General features: G+C 32.4%; 1 protein-coding gene across 1 annotated transcript in view; it reads right to left on the bottom strand.

Annotated features, from left to right (window-relative positions):
• LOC111710796 (protein unc-79 homolog) overlaps nucleotides 1–20,696 on the bottom strand; it is a 31,730-nt gene extending 11,034 nt beyond the window's left edge. The window contains exons 1-21 of the mRNA XM_023484939.1: nucleotides 20,555–20,696; nucleotides 20,255–20,448; nucleotides 18,756–18,837; nucleotides 18,080–18,163; nucleotides 17,287–17,397; nucleotides 16,902–16,954; nucleotides 15,554–15,670; nucleotides 15,044–15,110; nucleotides 13,990–14,078; nucleotides 12,100–12,199; nucleotides 11,858–11,937; nucleotides 11,617–11,686; nucleotides 10,357–10,404; nucleotides 9,441–9,551; nucleotides 8,457–8,491; nucleotides 8,155–8,254; nucleotides 7,744–7,825; nucleotides 6,843–6,952; nucleotides 3,846–3,946; nucleotides 2,324–2,392; nucleotides 659–727 (exon numbers count right to left, since the gene is read on the bottom strand). Of these exons, the coding sequence (XP_023340707.1) occupies nucleotides 659–727; nucleotides 2,324–2,392; nucleotides 3,846–3,946; nucleotides 6,843–6,952; nucleotides 7,744–7,825; nucleotides 8,155–8,254; nucleotides 8,457–8,491; nucleotides 9,441–9,551; nucleotides 10,357–10,404; nucleotides 11,617–11,686; nucleotides 11,858–11,937; nucleotides 12,100–12,199; nucleotides 13,990–14,078; nucleotides 15,044–15,110; nucleotides 15,554–15,670; nucleotides 16,902–16,954; nucleotides 17,287–17,397; nucleotides 18,080–18,163; nucleotides 18,756–18,837; nucleotides 20,255–20,448; nucleotides 20,555–20,578 (1,796 nt within the window). The 5' untranslated portion in view covers nucleotides 20,579–20,696. The remainder of the gene's footprint in view (nucleotides 1–658; nucleotides 728–2,323; nucleotides 2,393–3,845; nucleotides 3,947–6,842; nucleotides 6,953–7,743; nucleotides 7,826–8,154; nucleotides 8,255–8,456; nucleotides 8,492–9,440; nucleotides 9,552–10,356; nucleotides 10,405–11,616; nucleotides 11,687–11,857; nucleotides 11,938–12,099; nucleotides 12,200–13,989; nucleotides 14,079–15,043; nucleotides 15,111–15,553; nucleotides 15,671–16,901; nucleotides 16,955–17,286; nucleotides 17,398–18,079; nucleotides 18,164–18,755; nucleotides 18,838–20,254; nucleotides 20,449–20,554) is intronic.
• Nucleotides 20,697–20,788: the final 92 nt, after the last annotated feature.

Raw genomic sequence — 20,788 nt, 5'->3', positions numbered from 1 at the left:
TAAACATATTTAAGGGATTGTAAACATGGTAAAGGTATTTTATACATATTAAAGGTATTGTATACATACTAAAGGGATGGTTTACCCATTAAAGGGATTGTATACATATTAAAGGGAATTGTATACATATTAAAGGAATTATATACATATTAAAGGAATTATATACATATTAAAGGGATTGTAAACATGGTAAAGGAAATTGTATACATATTTAAGGGGTTGTATACATATTAAAGGTATTATATACATACTAAAGGGATTGTTTACATATTAAAGGGATTGTATACAAATTAAAAATATTGTATACATATTAAAGGGATTGTATACATATTAAAGATATTATATACATACTAAAGGGATTGTTTACATATTAAAGGGATTGTATACAAATTAAAGAAATTGTATACATATTAAAGGGATTGTAAACATGGTAAAGGTATTGTATACGTATTAAAGGGATTGTACACATGGTAAAGGGAGTGTATACAAATAAAAGGGATTGTACACATGGTAAAGGGAGTGTATACAAATAAAAGGGATTGTATACATATTAAAGGGATTGTATACGTATTAAAGGGATTGTATACATATTAAAGATATTGTATACATATTAAAGGGATTGTATACAATTTTAAAGGATAAATATTTGATGAATTTCCTGACAGAGTTCCGAGTTTCTCCTGCTCCTTCTCGTTGCTCGTTGGATAGAATATGTCGGAGAAGACTCCTGAACTCATATAATTAATTGTTAATTGTTTAGGAAACTGATATTGAAAGTGGGCACTTATATTTTGAGGATCAATGCTAAATCTCTTTAATTTTATGTACTCCTGTAGGTTACAATTACGGTGTTAGGTTAGATCCCCAGCGCAACTTCCCCAGTCACAACTTCCCCGAGACATCTTCCCCAACAGCAATTTCCCCAACAACCAATTTCCCCAACACTAACTTCCCCAGTCACTAACTTCCCCAACAACAATTTCCCCATGCAGTAAAACAGAAACTTCCCCATGCAGTAAAATATCCAATATTTCCGTTTTTAACATTATTCCAATGAACAAATGCACAATTCTAAAATAAAAAAATTTGCAACTTTTTGAATGTGAAAAAATCAGTTGGATTAAAGTCGACAATGTTGGCAGTTTAACACTGTCCTCGAAGAAGAGAAATGTTCTGGTGGATCCGAATAAGTATGAATACAACCTACAATCAATGTAAAGAGACAAATCTTAATCATTCTGGAACTGTGTTGAGAAAAGGAAACATTCAAAATGTGTAGCAACAGCCGTTGTGAAGTGAAGTTGCTGTTGGGGAAATTAGTGACGGGGGAAGTTGCTGTTGGGGAAGTTGTGACTGAGGAAATTGTGTTGAGGAAGTTGCGCTGGGGAAATGACCTAACACCACAATTACACTGCAGATATCGATTAAACATTAAATTAATCTCCAGATTAACAAAAGATCGACTCAGAGCTTAGAACATTTGTGTTGTTAATCTTTGGATCAATTATTGATCTTTAAATTAAAAGTGCCAACATTGGAAATCGAGATCAAGTGTTCAAGATTAAAGATAAACAACACAAAAGTTCTACACGGCATATAAATCATGTTCTGAAGATCTTTGATCGAATCCTGGAATTTCCTAATTCTTTTTTGTATCTTAAAATGTTTTAAAGCTGAATTGAATAAAACCAAAAATTCTCCTAATGAACAGAAGACAGGTGAAATATATTAACTTTATGTGTGGCAAACATTAAAAATAAACTGACTTTAAAGGTTATCATCCAAATTGGTATGTATCTAAAGAAGGTGGTAATATCTGTTTGCCATTTTGTCTGTTTGTTTTTCCGATCATAACTCAGGAACCCCTGAACCGATTTGCCTCAAATTTTGATTGAGGAACTCGGGAGAACCACGGGAATGTTCTTAGCTTGGTTTTGAGAGTCTAATTGGGTGAATAGACTTTAAAAGCAAAAGTGCAACACTGAGTTCCCAATATAAAACTGCGGAATATATGAAAGCGACAGTTAGACTCAAGTTTTGATTTTAAATAGTCCCTAGAGGACAAAGCATTAGCACATGTTTCAACAGACCCAATTAAATTAATTCCATATGTTAAAAATATATGTTTTACAGTGAGGACCAGAAAATTGTGAAAGAGGAACATAACATTATAAACATGTTTCTCCTAAGCAAATGGTTTTACCATTAACTTTTTCAAATCACTTTTTATCAGAAATGGGTCTGTTTACAATGCACATGTTTATTAGAATCATAACTTGAGTTTAAATGTCGTCTTCCGCAAATTTCTAAGTCCCATGTTGACCTGAATAGTTGTGTAAAGATGAACAAGTTCTCTTCAATATCCTGCTGGGTTTCATTAGTTGGTTTTCTCCTAAAAACAAATGTCGCTGTAATTCCAAGTGATATGCCCTTTTTACAATGGTAGACTTTAGAACTTTATCTGATCAAAAATGTGGAAGATATCGTTGTTCTTCTATAATATAAAATGTGGAAGATATCGTTGTTCTTCTAAAATATAAAATGTGGAAGATATCGTTGTTCTTCTATAATATAAAATATGGAAGATATCGTTGTTCTTCTAAAATATAAAATGTGGAAGATATCGTTGTTCTTCTATAATATAAAATGTGAAAGATATCATGGTTCTTCTAGATGTAAAATGTGGAAGATATCGTTGTTCTTCTAAAATAGAAAATGTGGAAGATATCGTTGTTCTTCTATAATATAAAATGTGGAAGATATCATGGTTCTTCTAAAATATAAAATGTGGACGATATCGTTGTTCTTCTATAACATAAAATGTGGAAGATATCGTTGTTCTTCTATATTATAAAATGTGGAAGATATCGTGGTTCTTCTATAACATAAAATGTGGAAGATATCGTTGTTCTTCTATAATATAAAATGTGGAAGATATCATTCTTCTATAATATAAAATGTGGAAAATATCGTTGTTCTTCTAAAATATAAAATGTGGAAGATATCTTTGTTCTTCTATAATATAAAATGTGGAAGATATCGTGGTTCTTCTATAACATAAAATGTGGAAGATATCGTTGTTCTTCTATAATATAAAATGTGGAAGATATCGTTGTTCTTCTATCATATAAAATGTAGAAGATATCATGGTTCTTCTGTAATATAAAATGTGGAAGATATCGTTGTTCTTCTATAATATAAAATATGGAAGATATCATGGTTCTTCTAAAGTATAAAATGTGGGAGATATCGTTGTTCTTCTATAATATAAAATGTGAAAGATATCGTTGTTCTTCTATAATATAAAATGTGGAAGATATCATGGTTCTTCTAAAACATAAAATGTGGAAGATATCGTTGTTCTTCTAAAATATAAAATGTGGAAGATATAGTTGTTCTTCTTTAATATAATATGTGGAAGATATCGTTGTGTTTCTATAATATATAATGTGGGAGATATCGTTGTTCTTATATAATATAAAATGTGGAAGATATCATTGGTTCTTCTAAAATATAAAATGTGGAAGATATCGTTGTTCTTCAAAAATATAAAATGTGGAAGATATAGTTGTTCTTCTATAATATAAAATGTGGAAGATATCGTTGTTTCAATAATAGAAAATGTGGAAGATATCGTTGTTTTTCTATAATATAAAATGTGGAAGATATCGTTGTTCTTCTATTATATAAAATGTGGAAGATATCTTTGTTCTTCTATGATATAAAATGTGGAAGATATCATCATTTTTATATAATCAAAAATGTGGAAAATACTCCAATATATTCCTCTTACCTATAGGTTTGTTCCAATATATTATAGGTTTGTTCCAATATATTCCTCCTACCTATAGGTTTGTTCGAGCCAGGTTGAAGTTATCATATCGAGAGCAAGGTTTAATGAGTTCTGAGCCTGTGGTCCAGTCATTCCAACATTCTCCTCCACATCCTAGATTGATGATAAATAGGACATTTTATAGATAAAATACTTCATAGACAATTCTTAGATAGGACATTTCATACATCGGATTTTTCATATTTAGGACATTTCATAGACAGGACATTGCATAGATGCTGAACATTTCATAACCAGGACATTTCATTCCTAGGACATTCCTTAACCAGGACATTTTACACGCAGGACATTCCGTGTCCAGGACATTCTTTACCCAGGACATTTAATACCCAGGGCATTCCATACAAGGACATTTAATACCCAGGGCATTCCATACAAGGACATTCCATACCCAGGGAATTCCATACAAGGACATAATTAATACCCAGGGCATTCCATACAAGGACATTCTATACCCAGGACATTCCATACTAGGACATTCCTTACCCAGGACATTCCATACCCAGGACATTTCATCCAGGACATTTCATAACCAGGACATTTTATACCCAGGACATTTCAAAGATTCATTTTATCCAATTATAACTTGTTTTGAAAACTATGTTTATAAATTCTAAATATGTATATTGTGTACAGGGGCTTACAGGGGTATATTGTGTACAGGGGCTTACAGGGGTATATTGTGTACAGGGGCTTACTAGAGATTTAATATTTAATCCTTCATGTATCTATACATAGCCTAGACTAATAAATATTTCGAGATTTTAGAATACAGGATATAGAATACAGGATATAGAATTCAGAATATAGAATACAGAATACAGAATATAGAATACAGAATTCAGAATATAGAATACAGGATATGGAATTCAGAAGATAGAGTACAGGATATAGAATACAGAATTCAGAATATAGAATACAGAATACAGGATATAGAATACAGAATTCAGAATATAGAATACAGGATATAGAGTTCAGAAGATAGAATACAGGATATAGAATACAGAATTCAGAATATAGAATACAGGATATACAATACAGAATATAGAATACAGTGTACAGGATATAGAATACAGAATACAAGATATAGAATACAGAGCATAGAGTACAGGATATAGAATTCAGAAGATAGAATACAGAATACAGGATATAGAATTCAGAATGTAGAATACAGGATTACATGATACAGGATACAGAACACGGAATACGGGATACAAAATAAAGAATCCAGAATGCAGAATGCAGGATACAGGAAAAAGAATCCAGACCAAAAAATACAGAAAACAGAATTTAGAACCCAGAAACAGAAGAAAGAAAAAAATGCAAAATTCTAAGTAGACTTCGGCGTCTAAACAGAAAAAAATTGAGCAAACAAATAAAATAATAAATAAAAACATAGTATTTTTAATAAATTTTTGGGTTTACTCTTAAATTTGCAAAGTCCATCAAAATATGCAAAACTAATTCAGAAATACAAAATGCAAAAAGTTTTCTTGTTTTATTGTCAAACATGAATAATATTCGCTTTAATACAGATGAGTTAATATAGTCTTATTTTCTAAAAGTTTAAATTACAATTTAAAATTGATACAGTTTCATAAAAATATGAAGGAAAAGATTCAAAATGGAGTCAACTTTCTGCAGAAAATAAGCTATTTTTTAGGCTATGAATCATTATTATTTCAAAAATATTGATATATCTTTTTGTAACCGCATTAACTTGATTTTTTGGCAATTTGAAATTATAATATATGTAAATTGAAAATTAAAAGTTTAAGTTATTTCAATCTTTTCTTTAAAACTAGAGGCCCTTTCTTTAGCTTTAAATGTAGAGGCCATTTCTTTAGCTTTAAAACTAGAGGCTATTTCTTTGGCTTTAAAGCTAGAGGCCATTTCTTTAGCTTTAATGCTAGAGGCAATTTCTTTAGCTTTAAAGTTAGAGGCAATTTATTTGGCTTTAAAGCTAGAGGCCATTTCTTTAGCTTTAAAGCTAGAGGCCATTTCTTTAGTTTTAAAGCTAGAGGCCATTTCTTTGGCTTTAAAGCTAGAGGCCATTTCTTTAGCTTTAAAGCTAGAGGCAATTTCTTTAGCTTTAAAGCTAGAGGCGCTTTCTTTAGCTTTAAATCTAGAGGCCCTTTCTTTAGCTTTAGTGTTAGAGGCCATTTATTTGGCTTTAAAACTAGAGTCTATTTCTTTGGCTTTAAAGCTAGAGGCCATTTCCTTGACTTTAAAGCTAGAGGTAATTTTTTTTAGCTTTAGAGCTAGAGGCCATTTCTTTGGCTGTAAAGCTAGAGGCCATTTCTTTAGATTTAAATCTAGAGGCCATTTCTTAAGCTTTAAATCTAGAGGCCATTTCTTTAGCTTTAAAGCTAGAGGCCATTTCTTTAGTTTTAAAGCTAGAGGCCCTTTCTTTAGCTTTAAATCTAGAGGCCCTTTCTTTAGCTTTAATGTTAGAGGCCATTTCTTTGGCTTTAAAACTAGAGTCTATTTCTTTGGCTTTAAAGCTAAAGGCCATTTCCTTGACTTTAAAGCTAGAGGTAATTTTTTTTTAGCTTTAGAGCTAGAGGCCATTTCTTTGGCTTTAAAGCTAGAGGCCATTTATTTAGATTTAAATCTAGAGGCCATTTCTTTAGCTTTAAATCTAGAGGCCATTTCTTTAGCTTTAAATCTAGAGTCCATTTCTTTAGCTTTAAATTTAGAGGCCATTTCTTTAGCTTTAAATCTAGAGGCCCTTTCTATAGCTTTAAAGGGCTTCTCAACAAAATTCGGAGTAGACTTGACATATTTAAAAATTATAATAAAAGTAATCTGGCAGAAAATATATATTCAAGAATGTGAAGGGGGGGGGGGGTAAATTTTGAGCATTACAATTTATCAGGCAAGTTATCCATTTTTTACTATTTTTACCCTAAATTCATTATTTTCCTTCAAAAAAAATTTTATGCGAAACGGACTAAAGGTTACCCCAGCAGTAACTAACATTCAATACCTGCTGTTTGAATTGTGTAATTAGTACATCTATCATTTTAGAATAAATTTGAAGAAGTTTCAAAATCAGACCGTCATGAACAACATTCTCCTTTCTCCAAGCTCGGATACCTTAAAGTAGGAAAATTATGAGAATTAGGAGTAGGAGTAGGAGTAGAAATGGGAGTAGGAGTAGGAGGAGTAGTAGGAGTAGAAGTAGGAGTAGGAGTAGGAGTAGGAGTAGGAGTAAGAGTAACGATAAGATGATTTCTTTCAATTATAGTTGTATTTGAAAGGTTTATTTCTTCTATTATTGTTTTATACTCCAGAAAACCAATATATGTCAACTGTAGAAGTTAGTGTAGGGCAGTTCTATACTAGCAAGTAAAATACAAGAAATGGAGTGTATTGGAGTAAGGTTTCTGCAAAGCAAAAAATTGCGAAAATTATAAAAACGAATTTTTCTCCTTTTCTCCTTGGTCCAATTCCGAGGGTTACTTTAAAATACGTCTACAGTCCCTTTAAAGGGATTGTATCCTCTATATCTGAACTGTACATGAAGAAGAGAATATTTAAAGGGATTGTATCCTCTATACCAGAACTGTACATTGTACACGGAGAAGAGAATATTTAAAGGGATTGTATCCTCTATACCTGAACTGTACATTGTACACGGAGAAGAGAATATTTAAAGGGATTGTATCCTCTATACCTGAACTGTACATGGAGAAGAGAATATTTAAAGGGATTGTATCCTCTATACCTGAACTGTACATGGAGAAGAGAATATTTAAAGGGATTGTATCATCTATACCTGAACTGTACATTGTACACGGAGAAGAGAATATTTAAAGGGATTGTATCCTTTATACCTGAACTGTACATGGAGAAGAGAATATTTAAAGGGATTGTATCCTCTATACCTGAACTGTACATGGAGAAGAGAATATTTAAAGGTATTGTTACTCCAAGGTGGCATAAAATTTGCATCCAACCCAGAACAGTCTGAAAAAAAACTTTAAAAGTATGTTTTTTAAAATACGTTTTTGTTCTCAATCAATTGAATTTGATTAGGTAATGACTTGAACATAACACAAATTATTTATTCATAAAATTTAGACTTATTCTCCAAAAATATGGTAATTTTTGTAATAACGTTAAAGATATTTAAAAATTTTAACTTGAAATTATTAAATTTAGATTAGATTAAGAATGGCGGCCATGTCAATTAATTATTATCATAAATCTTATATTTGAATGCCACGTAAGATAAATACAACTTTGAAAAGATCATTATATCAAAGACGACATTTTCTCAAGATGGCGTCCTGGACCTGTTGCTGATCAGGGTCATTCCCATCCATTCTTCTGCACGCAAACTGATACATCTGTTCCAATTGGAATCCAAGGGGGGACATGTCTGGGTCAAATATTCTAAAAATAAAAAAAATTTAGATGAAAAATAATTATCTTGAAAGATATATTTGGAGTTCAGCTGCCAACGCGCGGGGGCTGAGCACCCCTCTTTCAAATATACATGATTGAATTGGACTACTAACCTATTTAGTAAGTTAGTCCATAACACAATTTCAATTTTTCTTTTATTAAATCTTCATATTTTTCAGTTTTACAGTACCTGCAGAATATGCTTCCGATTTCAGGGAGGGATTCCTGTATTTTATTTAAATCAATTTTAGAATTTTTAAAAATATATTTAAAAAAAGACTTTAATCAATAAGATATTTGTTCATGTCCTGGTTCTACTTCAAAATAAGATATGTGTTCATGTCTTGGTTCTACTTCAAAATAAGATATTTGTTCATGTCCTGGTTCTACATCAAAATAAGATATTTGTTCATGTCCTGGTTCTACTTCAAAATAAGAAATTGGTTCATGTTCTGGTTCTACATCAAAATAAGATATTTGTCCATGTCCTGGTTCTACTTCAAAATGATTTACGCAGTACGCCTTCTCATTAGAAATGTTGTCCTAGTTAAGTTTTTTTTCTGAATTTTGAAACTATTTTTCTATTTTGACTTAGTAATTATATTTTTTGTAATTAGATTGATGGTGAAACCAAGATATTTTCAAGAATCCATTGGTTTTTTGTAAATTTTAAATTACAAAATTAAGGTTGAAACTTTTGAATTGCTAATTTCTTTAGAAAGCACAAACCTAATTCTATTGAATTATATTGATTAAGTTAACTGCTTTAAGATTATTTTTTTTTATAAAAAGACTGACAGATCAAATGCGACAGTAATCTACACTTGACCATTAAAAATGGGTAATTTTTCCCAGATTAAACATTCAAAAGTTGGATACAGCCGTCGTCGTTTATATTAATACAATAAAGTCGATTTCCATTTCAATTCAAGCTTTAAAACAGCATGGCTAAAACAGAAAAACAAAGAGAAGTTGTTAATTTACTGTTTTTTAGTTCACCTTTAAACTTGTAATAAAAAAAACCTTGTTAGAAATCAAAACTTAAATAGAAAATTCGTCCTAACTGTAGTGATATCAACGCCGACCACTGTAGTTCAAGATCAGGGCTATATTCCACAAAAGTTTTAACCTTCTTTTACTTTAGAATAAAATATATTTTCTTTAGAATTGATTCCTTGAGGAAATGTTTTTGAATGGCATCCATCCATCTAGGTGCAATCTCTTCCCACAGGTTTAAGGTGATAATGTCGAAGGAAACCAGACAGAACAACCTGGCCAGCCCTTCCTAGATAGAAAGATAGATAGATAAATAGATAGATAGATAGATAGAAAGATAGAAGGATAGATAGATAGATAGATAGATAGATAGAAGGATAGATAGATAGATAGATAGATAGATAGATAGATAGATAGATAGAAGGATAGATATATAAATAGATATATCAGTAGATCCAAGTTCCCCTTAAAGGATGAGACTGTAAAGACGACTTGAAACTGTTCAAGCATATCGATCCCAAAGTTAAATGAAGTCCTCTGTCTTGTAGTAAAATCTTTTGATGGTTTAATTAATGATTATGCAAAGAAAGTTTATAGTTGCAGGAATCATGAAATATAAGGAAATAGAGACAGTATAAACTTAGTACAGTCATCTCTGAAATCTCATCTTTTGTGGGTAACCCAGGAGAAATAGAGATATGTAATTTTAAAAAAAATAGATGAATAGATGTAAAGAAATGAAGATAGATGGATATTTTATATATTTACAAAAAGATTGAAGATAGTTAGATAGAGCCGGAGATAGATGGATATAGATATTTAGAAACAAAAAAATAAGAATTTATAGATCTACAGAGGTGCAGCTTTTTTTTTGGGGGGGGGGGGTTCCCCTAAGTTCCCCCACGGAGTAGTGCATCAAGTGGTGAAAATGGCATTATTATAAAATATTAAAAGTGTATGGCTTCATTTGAAAAAATCACCTGTACGTGCTTCATTATAAAGATACAAATCTACCTTGTACACCGATTGAATCCCCCCCCCCCTAAAACATACCCATGTTGCGCCCCTGTAGATTTCCTTCTAGGCTACTGTACCTTGATATGATAAGTTTCCGGAGCAATTATCTCCCAATGTCCTCCAACCTAGATTATAATTTCTCAAAAAGATTATTTCTATATGTTGGTTAAGTAAAAGCTTTAATTCTTAATTTCTCTCCGTGTTCACATTGATATTAGATTCACATATAGATTCACATTGATTAGAATAATAATAAAGACGATAAAGAATGACTGAAATATCCATGGTTTCTTTACAAAACAACAGAAACAATAAAAGGAATTATCAGAATTAACCCCCTTTCAGAGCTAAAAAAACGAGAATATCTTCCATATTATTGATCAAATTAGGGTTCCAAAGGTACCGTTGTAAATCGGCAATTCCCCTTTTGAAATGAGTCTTATTTAGAACCACCGTAAACAAAGAGAATATATAGAGAATATAATAGAATATATAATAGAGGGGAATTTAGAGAATCTCTCAGTATGATTTTTTTCAGCCCCTTTCAGCCTGAAAGGGAGTTCAAAGTGTACAAATCATGTAAATGTTCACAAATTATATACATTAATACAGTATGTTCCCCATACTATCCATTTCAATTTCGAATTTCTTAAAGTTGTTAAAATTTATAAAATAAATTAGGTGAATAAAAACATCATTTGATTTATAGTTATAACAAAAAATCATCGTTTGTAAAGTGAATGGCATAGAGTCTATGTGAAATGATCATTGGTCAATTATGAAACCAGCCTATTTCATAATTTGGTTTTCTTTTAATATTAATTTTATATTTTCTATAAAATGGTGTTCCAGGGCCCAAATGTGTAAGGAATATCGAACCGAAGTCACCGAAGGCGTGTACTGTAGATATATACAGTACATAAGAATCTCAGTATTTGTACAGTCTAAGAAAGTACATTTGTTTATTGTTAATTGTTTGTTTACTTAAAAATAAGTTTAATATACATGTTATATATTATTTATAAATTTAAGTCAACACTATAAGCCAAATTTTCATGCAAAAATATAATTTGATTAAAATTTAAAATAAACTACTCATTATTCAAGCTTAATCATAATTGACGACATTGTTCTGCAATTTCCTTGACTGTAGTCATGGTGTGTGTCTGTACCAAAAGAGTGTGCGTGTGTAATAAGGAACTCGTCTGCAAAGCAGTGCGACTGGCTTTCTCATGCCGGACCAGTGTCATTGCCCTTCCCTTTATTCCTAATCCCTGGGAGTTCTCCATACATACTAAATAAACAAGAACCAAATGAAAACTGTATGGTTTAGCTACCTTAGCAATATCTTCAGGTTCGGGTATGAGACATTGAACAAACACTTGGTGGTGGTTAGTAGCCAGCTCCCTAGCAATGTCATCATCATCATCATCATCATTATTATTATTATTATTATTAGTATTATATTATTATTATTATTATTATATTATTATCATCATCATCATCATCATCATCATCATCATCATCATCATTATTATTATTATTATTAGTTTATAATAATAATAATATATACTTCACCTAAGCCAAGGAGGAAGAAAATCAGATTTAATTTTTTCAACAACTGCTCCAGATTTATCCCCCGGCAGTGTGGCAGTCACCTTCAAATTGTCAGAAATATATTTTTTTCCACAAAAAATGCTCGAAGTCAAATCATGATTTATTTTCTGATATTGTCTTATAGCTTTAAATGCGTTAAAACAAAACAAAAACTAGTTTTTTCATCTGATCTCTCTTATCTTAGAATATTAACTTGTATTCACCTTATACCATTCAAATAGCATTGATAGAAGACCAGCCATTTCAAGCCCAGAGTCAGGCTCATCCGGCATACATAGTCCGGCCAGTAACCATACACCGTACCTAGAGTATACATAGTCCGGCCAGTAACCATACACCGTACCTAGAGTATACATAGTCCGGCCAGTAACCATACACCGTACCTAGAGTTTACATAGTCCAGCCAGTAGCTATACACCGTACCTAGAGTAAACATAGTCCAGCCAGTAGCTATACACCGTACTTAGAGTAAACATAGTCCGGCCAGTAGCTATACACCATACCTGGAGCAAATTATAGTCCGGCAAATAACCATACACTGTACCTGGAGTATACATACTCGATCCGGCAAGTACCTATACAATTTACCTGGAGTATACATACTCCGGCCAGTAGCTATACACCGTACCTAGAGTATACATAGTCCAGCCAGTAGCTATACACCTTACTTAGAGTATACATGGTCCGGCCAGTACCTATACACCTTACCTAGAGTATACATAGTCCGGCCAGTAGCTATACACCTTACCTAGAGTAAACATAGTCCGGCTAGTAGCTATACACCGTACCTAGAGCATACATAGTCCGGCCAGTAGCTATGCACCTTACCTTGAGCAGTTATAGTCCGGCAAATAACCATACACTGTACCTGGAGTATACATACTCGATCCGGCAAGTACCTATACCCGGTATCTAGAGTATACATAGTCCGGCCAGTTCCTTAACACCGTACCTTGAGTATACATAGTCCAGCCAGTAGCTATACACCGTACCTAGAGCATACATAGTCCGAACAGTAGCTATACACCGTATCTAGAGTATACATATTCCGTCCAGTAGCTATACACCGTACCTAGAGTAAACATAGTCCGGCCAGTAGCTATACACCGTACCTAGAGCATACATAGTCCGGCCAGTAACCATACACCGTACCTGGAGTATACTTAGTCTGGACAGTACCTATACACTGTATCTAGAGTATACATAGTCCGGCCAGAAGCTAAACACCGTACCTAGAGCAGTCCAACCAGTTGCCATTAACCCTATCTCCGCTGGGGTACTTGAAAACCAGGATACGTTGGGGGGGGGTCAATTTGACCCCCCCCTCTAAATCCCATGTTTTATGTCCAAATATGACAAATGATACATCATTAGAAAGCTCTTGTGCTCTACTTTTAGAATCTGCAAAAAAATTTGCAAATTTGCGAAAATTGAATTTTTTATCGCAAAATCCAGTTTTATAGTAAAAATGTTTGCAAAAAAAATTTGTCCAAAAAATGACAAATTATACATTTTTGAAAAGCCCTTGACCATGCCATTTCAAATATGCAAAAATTTTTGCAAAATTTTAAATAACCTGATTTTTAATCAAGAAAAACTAAAAATGTGCAAATTTCCTTTGACAGGTTGTTTGCAAAAAATTTGCAATTTTTTTCTCGCAAAACTTTTGCAATTCGTTTCCTTATGTCATAGGCTTTCCAAAAAGCTAAATTTTATCAAAATCTGACAAGTGAAAGTGGGTCAAAACAAAGATTTAGTTTGCTACAGGCAAAAGCAGTCATTCAGGCAGTGTGCCTGAGGACTCAGGCAGTTAGTATTAAAGCCCGGTTTTAGGCCTAAAGGGAGGGCTTTGGGTATGTAAGAAAAGTCAGAAAATTTCAACAGCCTCAGACCAATACTTTTTGAGTTATGTAAAAAAAACTACAGGGGGGGGTCAAATTGACCCCCCCCCAGCGGGAATAGGGTTAACCAAACACCGTTCTGTCAGTAACCATACAACGTACTTACCAGGCTACACTATGCGTGGTTAAACTATACACATTAACTAAGGTTAATAAAGTCCGGCCATAAACCGTAAATATTCTGGCTTTTACCTGGACGCCATGAGATAATCGTCGAAAGTAAAATCGTCCTGCGTATCAGCATCGTCCAACAGTATCATCGTCCTTGCATGATGTTCCTCCTGAATTAAGTAAAAGTAGATTTACGAATAGCATTAACGATTAGACATAATTTCATTTTCACGTGACCCTCCGTTTAAAATATCCCATGTCCGATTCACAACGGCATCTTTTCAATCTTTGACTGATCATGGAAGGATGAATGACCTTTGACTGATCATGGAAGAATGAATGACCTTTGACTAATCATGAATGAATGGATGACCTTTGACTGATCATGGCAGGATGAATGATCTTTGACTGATCATGGAAGAATTAATGATCTTTGAATGATCAAGGATGAATGAATGACCGTTGACTGATCATGGATGAATGAATGAATCCAAATTGACTATTTTCATTGTAAAAGTGAATTGCGGATTTATAAAGCAGACAATGAAAGAAATAGTCAATTTTTAATCAAGAAACCAGACTATTATTATCAACATTGTTACTCAAGGAGTTAATGGGTCGGTATTGAAGTGAATCGGATATGCTGCTAAATAATTGGAGGGTTATGCCTACAGTCCCATTAGACATTAAGAACCGATGTCAGAGAAATAACACTGACATGTGACAAATCTAACTCATTTTTTGATTCGTCCATGTTTAAAAATCGGCGTTTTTTCTCCAGAATAACGTTGACAATCCCTGTAAAATGTAAGAAATCAAATAAAATTCTTATTTTCTAAAAGACTAAAATTAAATATATTTGAGCAGAATGTATACACGGAAGAACTCTAATAAAGAATATGAGAGTGCAGTTAAGTCAAATAATGACTTTTTTAATCTTTTTTATTTTTCTAAAAAATTATATTTTACACCTAGCTTCTTCAAATAAATTTTTTAACTGTTTCAGTAAAATTAATGGTTTTTGTGGGTTTTTAAGGGCCCAACAGTGCGAAGCCAACCCTCCCCCCTGGAAAGAACAGAAATTAGCCTGCCCCCCTGAGTACGCCCCTAGTACTTATATTAATTAAATCTGAACCTGTGAATCTGAGCTGAAAGGTTTAGCTAAAGAAAGCAAGCTGATAACTGAAGCGAGCATAACCTCTCTGATCACCAAATATATGTGTTTCATAAAAATTATTTATGGCGACTCTTCTTTAAATCAAATAAATGGAAACAAAAGAAAAATCTGGTAAATTGGTCCAAAATGCAGGGTGAGTAAACAAAGTATAATTAGTGTCTCTCCTTCAAAAAGAAGTTTTTTCTGTGAATTTCTCATTTCCACTCTGTTTCAGACATTTTTTCATTATTTTTATATGGCCCCAAAAAAAAATCCACAAAATCAAAATTAAAAGAGCAGAAGTTTAGAATACTATGACAGACTATTTTAAATCTTAAAAAAGAGTGGATTGACCAATTTAAAGATATTTTTAAGATCCAAACTTTATTGAAATTGTGATACAAATCACTCTTGTAAAAAGTTAAGCTTAAGTTTCACCAATCTGCATACAACCAATATCTTATTCAAATGTTGAAAATATTATTGTTCCTGTCATCAAAGCTCATTTTCCAGGGAGAAATAACCGGTTTCTGGAGCACGTGGTTGGTTGTACGTCGTCTTTCATTATGTCGGATTCTATGACACTGCTCGCAGTACCGGATAGGCCTGTATTTAGAGAACACAAGTATACAGGGTTACCCACAAAGGATGAGACGTTAGAGACGATAGTATGGAAACAACACTTTCCTTTTCTCTTACTTAGAATTCCCAGCAACTGTAAATTTGTTCCTTTCTTTGCCCAATTATTAAAAAGACTTTATGACAGAATGCCTAAGTTAATCTTAATGTCACTTTTTAATAGTGTCCGGTCGTCTTTACAGTCTCATCCTGTGCCGGGTAACCCTGTATATGAGATCACTGAAAAGTCTGGTTTATCCAGTTTAATAAAGTACAAATACAGCCTGTAGAAGACAAAAATGTAAAAAAGGGTGAACCCGTTTTATCAAAATATCTAATTACACTTGCACCAGCAAATTCATTATTTTTCGGCTTATTAGAAGAAATAATTACAACAAAGTTTTAAACATTAAAACACGTTGAAAAATTATCGAAAAGGGAGTGAAAACATAGTTAATGAAATTTTCTCATTGCGGGAAGATTAAGCTATTTTTAAACAGTAAAAATTTAAGGTTTTTACAGTTGAGAGTTAAATTATCTTTCATGCATCGAGTTGACACATGAAATGATTCTTTGCCACAAACTCTGATTTTCTAATTCCAATATCTTTGCAACCTGATAATGTAAACTTTATATATTTCAAACTTAGATTATTTTATCTAACCAAATTCATTGTTTGAAATACATGGGTGGATACAGGTCTTAAGTGAGGAGGGTACTAGATTTATTTCGGAACAAAAACATCCGGATTTAGGAACAACATTTTTTTAAGATAGATAGTTTTCCTGTTTTGCACTAAGTTTTCTTTCCCTTAAGCGCTATTGAGAAATTATTCTGAAATCTCAGGGGGGTGCGAAGGTCCTACCGCCCCCCCTTATTCGCCCCTGTTTAAATATCTAAGGTCTACAACATTGAGATGCAAGGATAAGAGGGTTTAGAAAATCAGAGTTTGTGGCAAAGACTCAAATCCTTTTACACTATTAAAATTTCCAAACTACATAGCAAATATGTCAAAATACAGCAAATATGTTTTATTTTCATCTGTTCCTGGAAATTAAAAGTTTGACAAATCAAATTGGTCTAATGACGTCAGGTTTCAATTGGATAAAAGAATTAAAAGTCTAGAGCTGGGTGCATGTTTTCAGTTATAAATTGAAACAATGTTTTGCTCTACAGTTTCAATTTCCTTTCCACCTAAATAAATAAAAATTGGAATTACCTGTGACTGTTATAAAATGTGCATTCTGGTGAAAAACAAGAACAGACGCCAATCTAGACAGGAATATTAAACGTTTTTATATACTTCCATTTTTAAATTGGGATTAAGTTGGGATTCCAGCTAAATGAAAAATTTTATGTTGCCAAAAATTTCTTATTTTTTTGCATTTCTTTCGTTGAAAAAAAAAACTGAATTTTTGGGAAAATTCCGTATCGTTTTCGCTTCCTTTCGCAAAATTTATTCTCGCAAAATTTTTGCATTTTTTCGTGAAAATTTTCTCACGCTGGTTTGGTATGCTTGGTCATAAGTAAAAATCTTAAAAATCACGCCTCAATCCTTTACCAGGAACATAATCTTTGTTTTCAATTAGATATCTGTTTTCTACCTTGTCTGTTGATCTGCAGTTTTTATTCTCACATTTGACTTCAATTTGATCTATGGGCATATTCAAATCCTCAAATATATCAGGATCACTCTTAGATCTCTTCTGGAGAACCTGAGGATTTGATAAATCAGAATTTTGTAATAAAAATGTTAATTTTCAGCATATAATCTGTAATGTTCCCCAGGAAACTAATAAAGCTAGCTTTTCTTTTATTTGACTTTCTGTACACTTATGAAACAACTTTTTTGTCAAACATATCGTCTTTGCTTATTCTTTTACCTTTTAACATTTTCCTCTTTTCTGCTTACTGTACAATGTACATCCAAAAAAGCAACATTTTTTGTCCTAACTAAATTATCTCTGACTTTTCTGTTCAATTATAAAACTACCCTTTTTACTTTTACAGGGAAACCTATAAAAGTGTGGAAAAGGTAAAAGACATGATCTACGCAATCTTATGTGATTTTGGTGTTGTTTTCGAGTACATAGTTTAACAAGCTTGAAAACCAACTTTATTGTTGAAACGGGTCTGTGTATACTGCACTACTGATATGTTTTATAGGTTTATCGGATTTTTAGTTTTTCGGTCGTCTTCCTATTCCTAGTTTTTATAAGTCCCACCGTTCAATCTCTAATTCTAACCTTCTCTGGGCACTGACGTCACACAAAAAATTAATTTCTATTCTTTTTCAAAATTAGCTGAGAAAACAGAAATGTCAAAGTTTGCAGCAAATATCATTTAACTTATAGAATTTTGTTAAAATTAAAATTAAAAATAGATATGTTAAAAAACCTTCTCCGTGCACTCATAACAGTATAGAGCTGGTGGAGGTATATCAGATCTCTGGTTCAACGGGATGGAATGATCCAAGCAGAGCTAAGCATGGGTAAACTTTTGTATAAGTATTTATAAAATTTTTTAGGCCTTGAAAAAAATGTTTTAGTTTTCACTCCAGATATAATTTTTGCAAAGGAACTGCCACAACCCCAATTTTTGGCAACCTGGTGGTGTGAATCTTTGATATTTCAAGCTTGGACTCTTTGATGTAAAAGAATTCAATATTGGAATATTGAAGTTTCAGTATAAGTAAATATTTCCATTTACTGATAGCGCCGATTGAAGGATTCATAACTCTAATTAAATAATGAGACAGATAGAAAGATAGATGTTACCGCCATACTATTTCTATTAGTTCAGAATAGACACAAAACACATGACTGAACCCTGATTGGATGAGGCGCTAATGTGAAGAATAAAGATAAAAGGAATCAGAGTTTGTGACTAAAACTCGGATCCTTTGCCATAAAATAGATCAGAAGTGAGGAAATCGAAACAAGTTTTTCAGGCTTTGAAAACTTTTTAAAAATTAACACGTAGGTGGAATTTTTTGAAAAACAAATAAAAAATCAATAAAAAAACTAATGTTTTTTAAAAAAACTGAAGTTTTAAGTTAAACAAAAGTTTATTCCTTGGTAGCTTCTGCAGGTTCAGTAGATTCACAGTTGAGATTGGTACAGATTGCAGGGATCCAGTTAGGTTCAGTCTGGAACCTGACAAAACAATAATATCTATATATGTTATTGAAATGGGTATTATTAAGTGCGAAAAAGTTTTTGCCGGGATTTTTATTTTTTCTAGTTTGTTTTTGATCAAAATAAACGTATTTTTATTTTGATCAAAAACAAACTAGAAAAAATAAAAATGCTAGCAAAAACTTTTTCGCACGCATGATGCCCATTTCAATGACATATATAGTTTTATTCAGTTTTACTCAAATTATTAAAAAGCAGATTGATAAAGTTACTTAATCACCCTGTAGTAGGGTGATTAAGTAACTTTATCACCCTACAATGAGACAAATTAGGTATGAAATTTGAAATTTTAATAGAAAGGTGAAAAAGTTACTTTTTCGCCCTGTTGTATGGCGATAAAGTCAATTAATTAACCTACAGCGGGAAATATTAGGTGTGATAAATTCCATTAAAGTTGAATAAACAATTTAATATTTTGTTTTGTCTGAAATTAAATTTTTCAATATCAATTACAAATATAACAGGGATTTTAATTCTGCATAATTCATATTGTATACGTTTCTACCATTTTACCCAGAATTGAAAAAAAGGGGAAAATGCATTTTTGTTGTTTTGTAAAACAGATTCTCCAGTATTAGATTAATTGCAAAGAGTACAATACAACAGATGGTATATTTTGGAGAATTTTCAATTTCTTGATCAAAGCTTGGATTTTTAAAAAGCCGGTTTAGCGCATGGGGACACCTCGCTTGCATAGAAACACCTGTTCCTAAAGTTTTAAACATTTCAACACAATGTTAAACTTTAAAAGCAATGTTAAAACATTAAAAATTATTAGTTGACATATATTAGATAGGCATTCAGTTCTTAAATGTATTAAAATAATAAATACTTACTCGAGATATTTTTTAATGTGTTTTTCCAATAAAAATACATAAATAAATATAGGAAAATGTTATAACATTGCTTTTCTTGTCTAACATTGTGTTGAAATGGTTAAAACTTTAGGGGGAGGAGTATTCATGCAGGGAGGTGTCCCTATGTACGACACCGCGGATCTTTACAAGCTTCTATCGAGACAAATCCGCAAATGACAAACTTACAAATCAGTAAATACATTTGCTAAACCTGCAAATTCCGAAAAAAAATTTACATACATTTGAATTATAAAGTAGAACACAAAAAAATTGTTACTTAAAAACAAATTCTTAGGCTTAAAATAAAAAAAAACAGTTTTTAACGAAATTTACGATCAATGGCTCCCAAAGCCTAGGTCACTCAGGATTGTTAAAAAAAGATCGGCTTTAACCAAAACCAAATCTAACTTAAGCTTGAGTTTTTGTTCGGGCACTACTTGGGCGTAAATATACGCTTAGGCTGGGTTTTACTTGGATTTAAACTCTTGAAATCCCATCTTTGATTCCCTGATAAATACCTGTCAACTATATCCTTCCGTTCTGCCGGGGTCGGGTTGAGGGACGGCCAGTAGAAGAAGAGAAGGTTGACCGCAGGAAGCTTGGAGGAGGTCGGCCCGTAGGCGATCACGTGTAGGAGGTCAATGTGAACACCTTGCTTTTGCGCCATCACACATTCAACTAGTTTCCGATGGTTTGGAGTATTTCGGGGAGACTGAAAAAAATATGATTAGTAAAGAAAGTGAACATATAATATAAATAAATTAAATCATGATTTTGCCAACATATTTTTTGTGAACTTTTCCTTTATGAATTTTTACCTTGTACATAACTGTCTGTATCATGGCTGGTACATAATGATGACTAGTCTGGGTTAAACTATCTCCGGGTACCAGGATAAACGGGAGAAGATTCTCACACAGAGTATCAACCGCATCCTCGCAGAGTTCCTCCGGAAGAACATCTTGATATTTTAGAATTATTTTTTAAACTTTAAATTTAACGTTTTATCCGATCAGAGGCGTATATTCATTGAAGGATTCATAACTCTAATT

This window comes from Eurytemora carolleeae, unplaced genomic scaffold (assembly GCF_000591075.1).
Source record: "Eurytemora carolleeae unplaced genomic scaffold, Eaff_2.0 scaffold1065, whole genome shotgun sequence".
Taxonomy (NCBI): Eukaryota; Metazoa; Arthropoda; class Copepoda; order Calanoida; family Temoridae; genus Eurytemora; species Eurytemora carolleeae.
The sequence above is the reverse complement of the archived record's forward strand: the minus strand, read 5'-3'. Positions and strand labels throughout refer to the sequence as shown.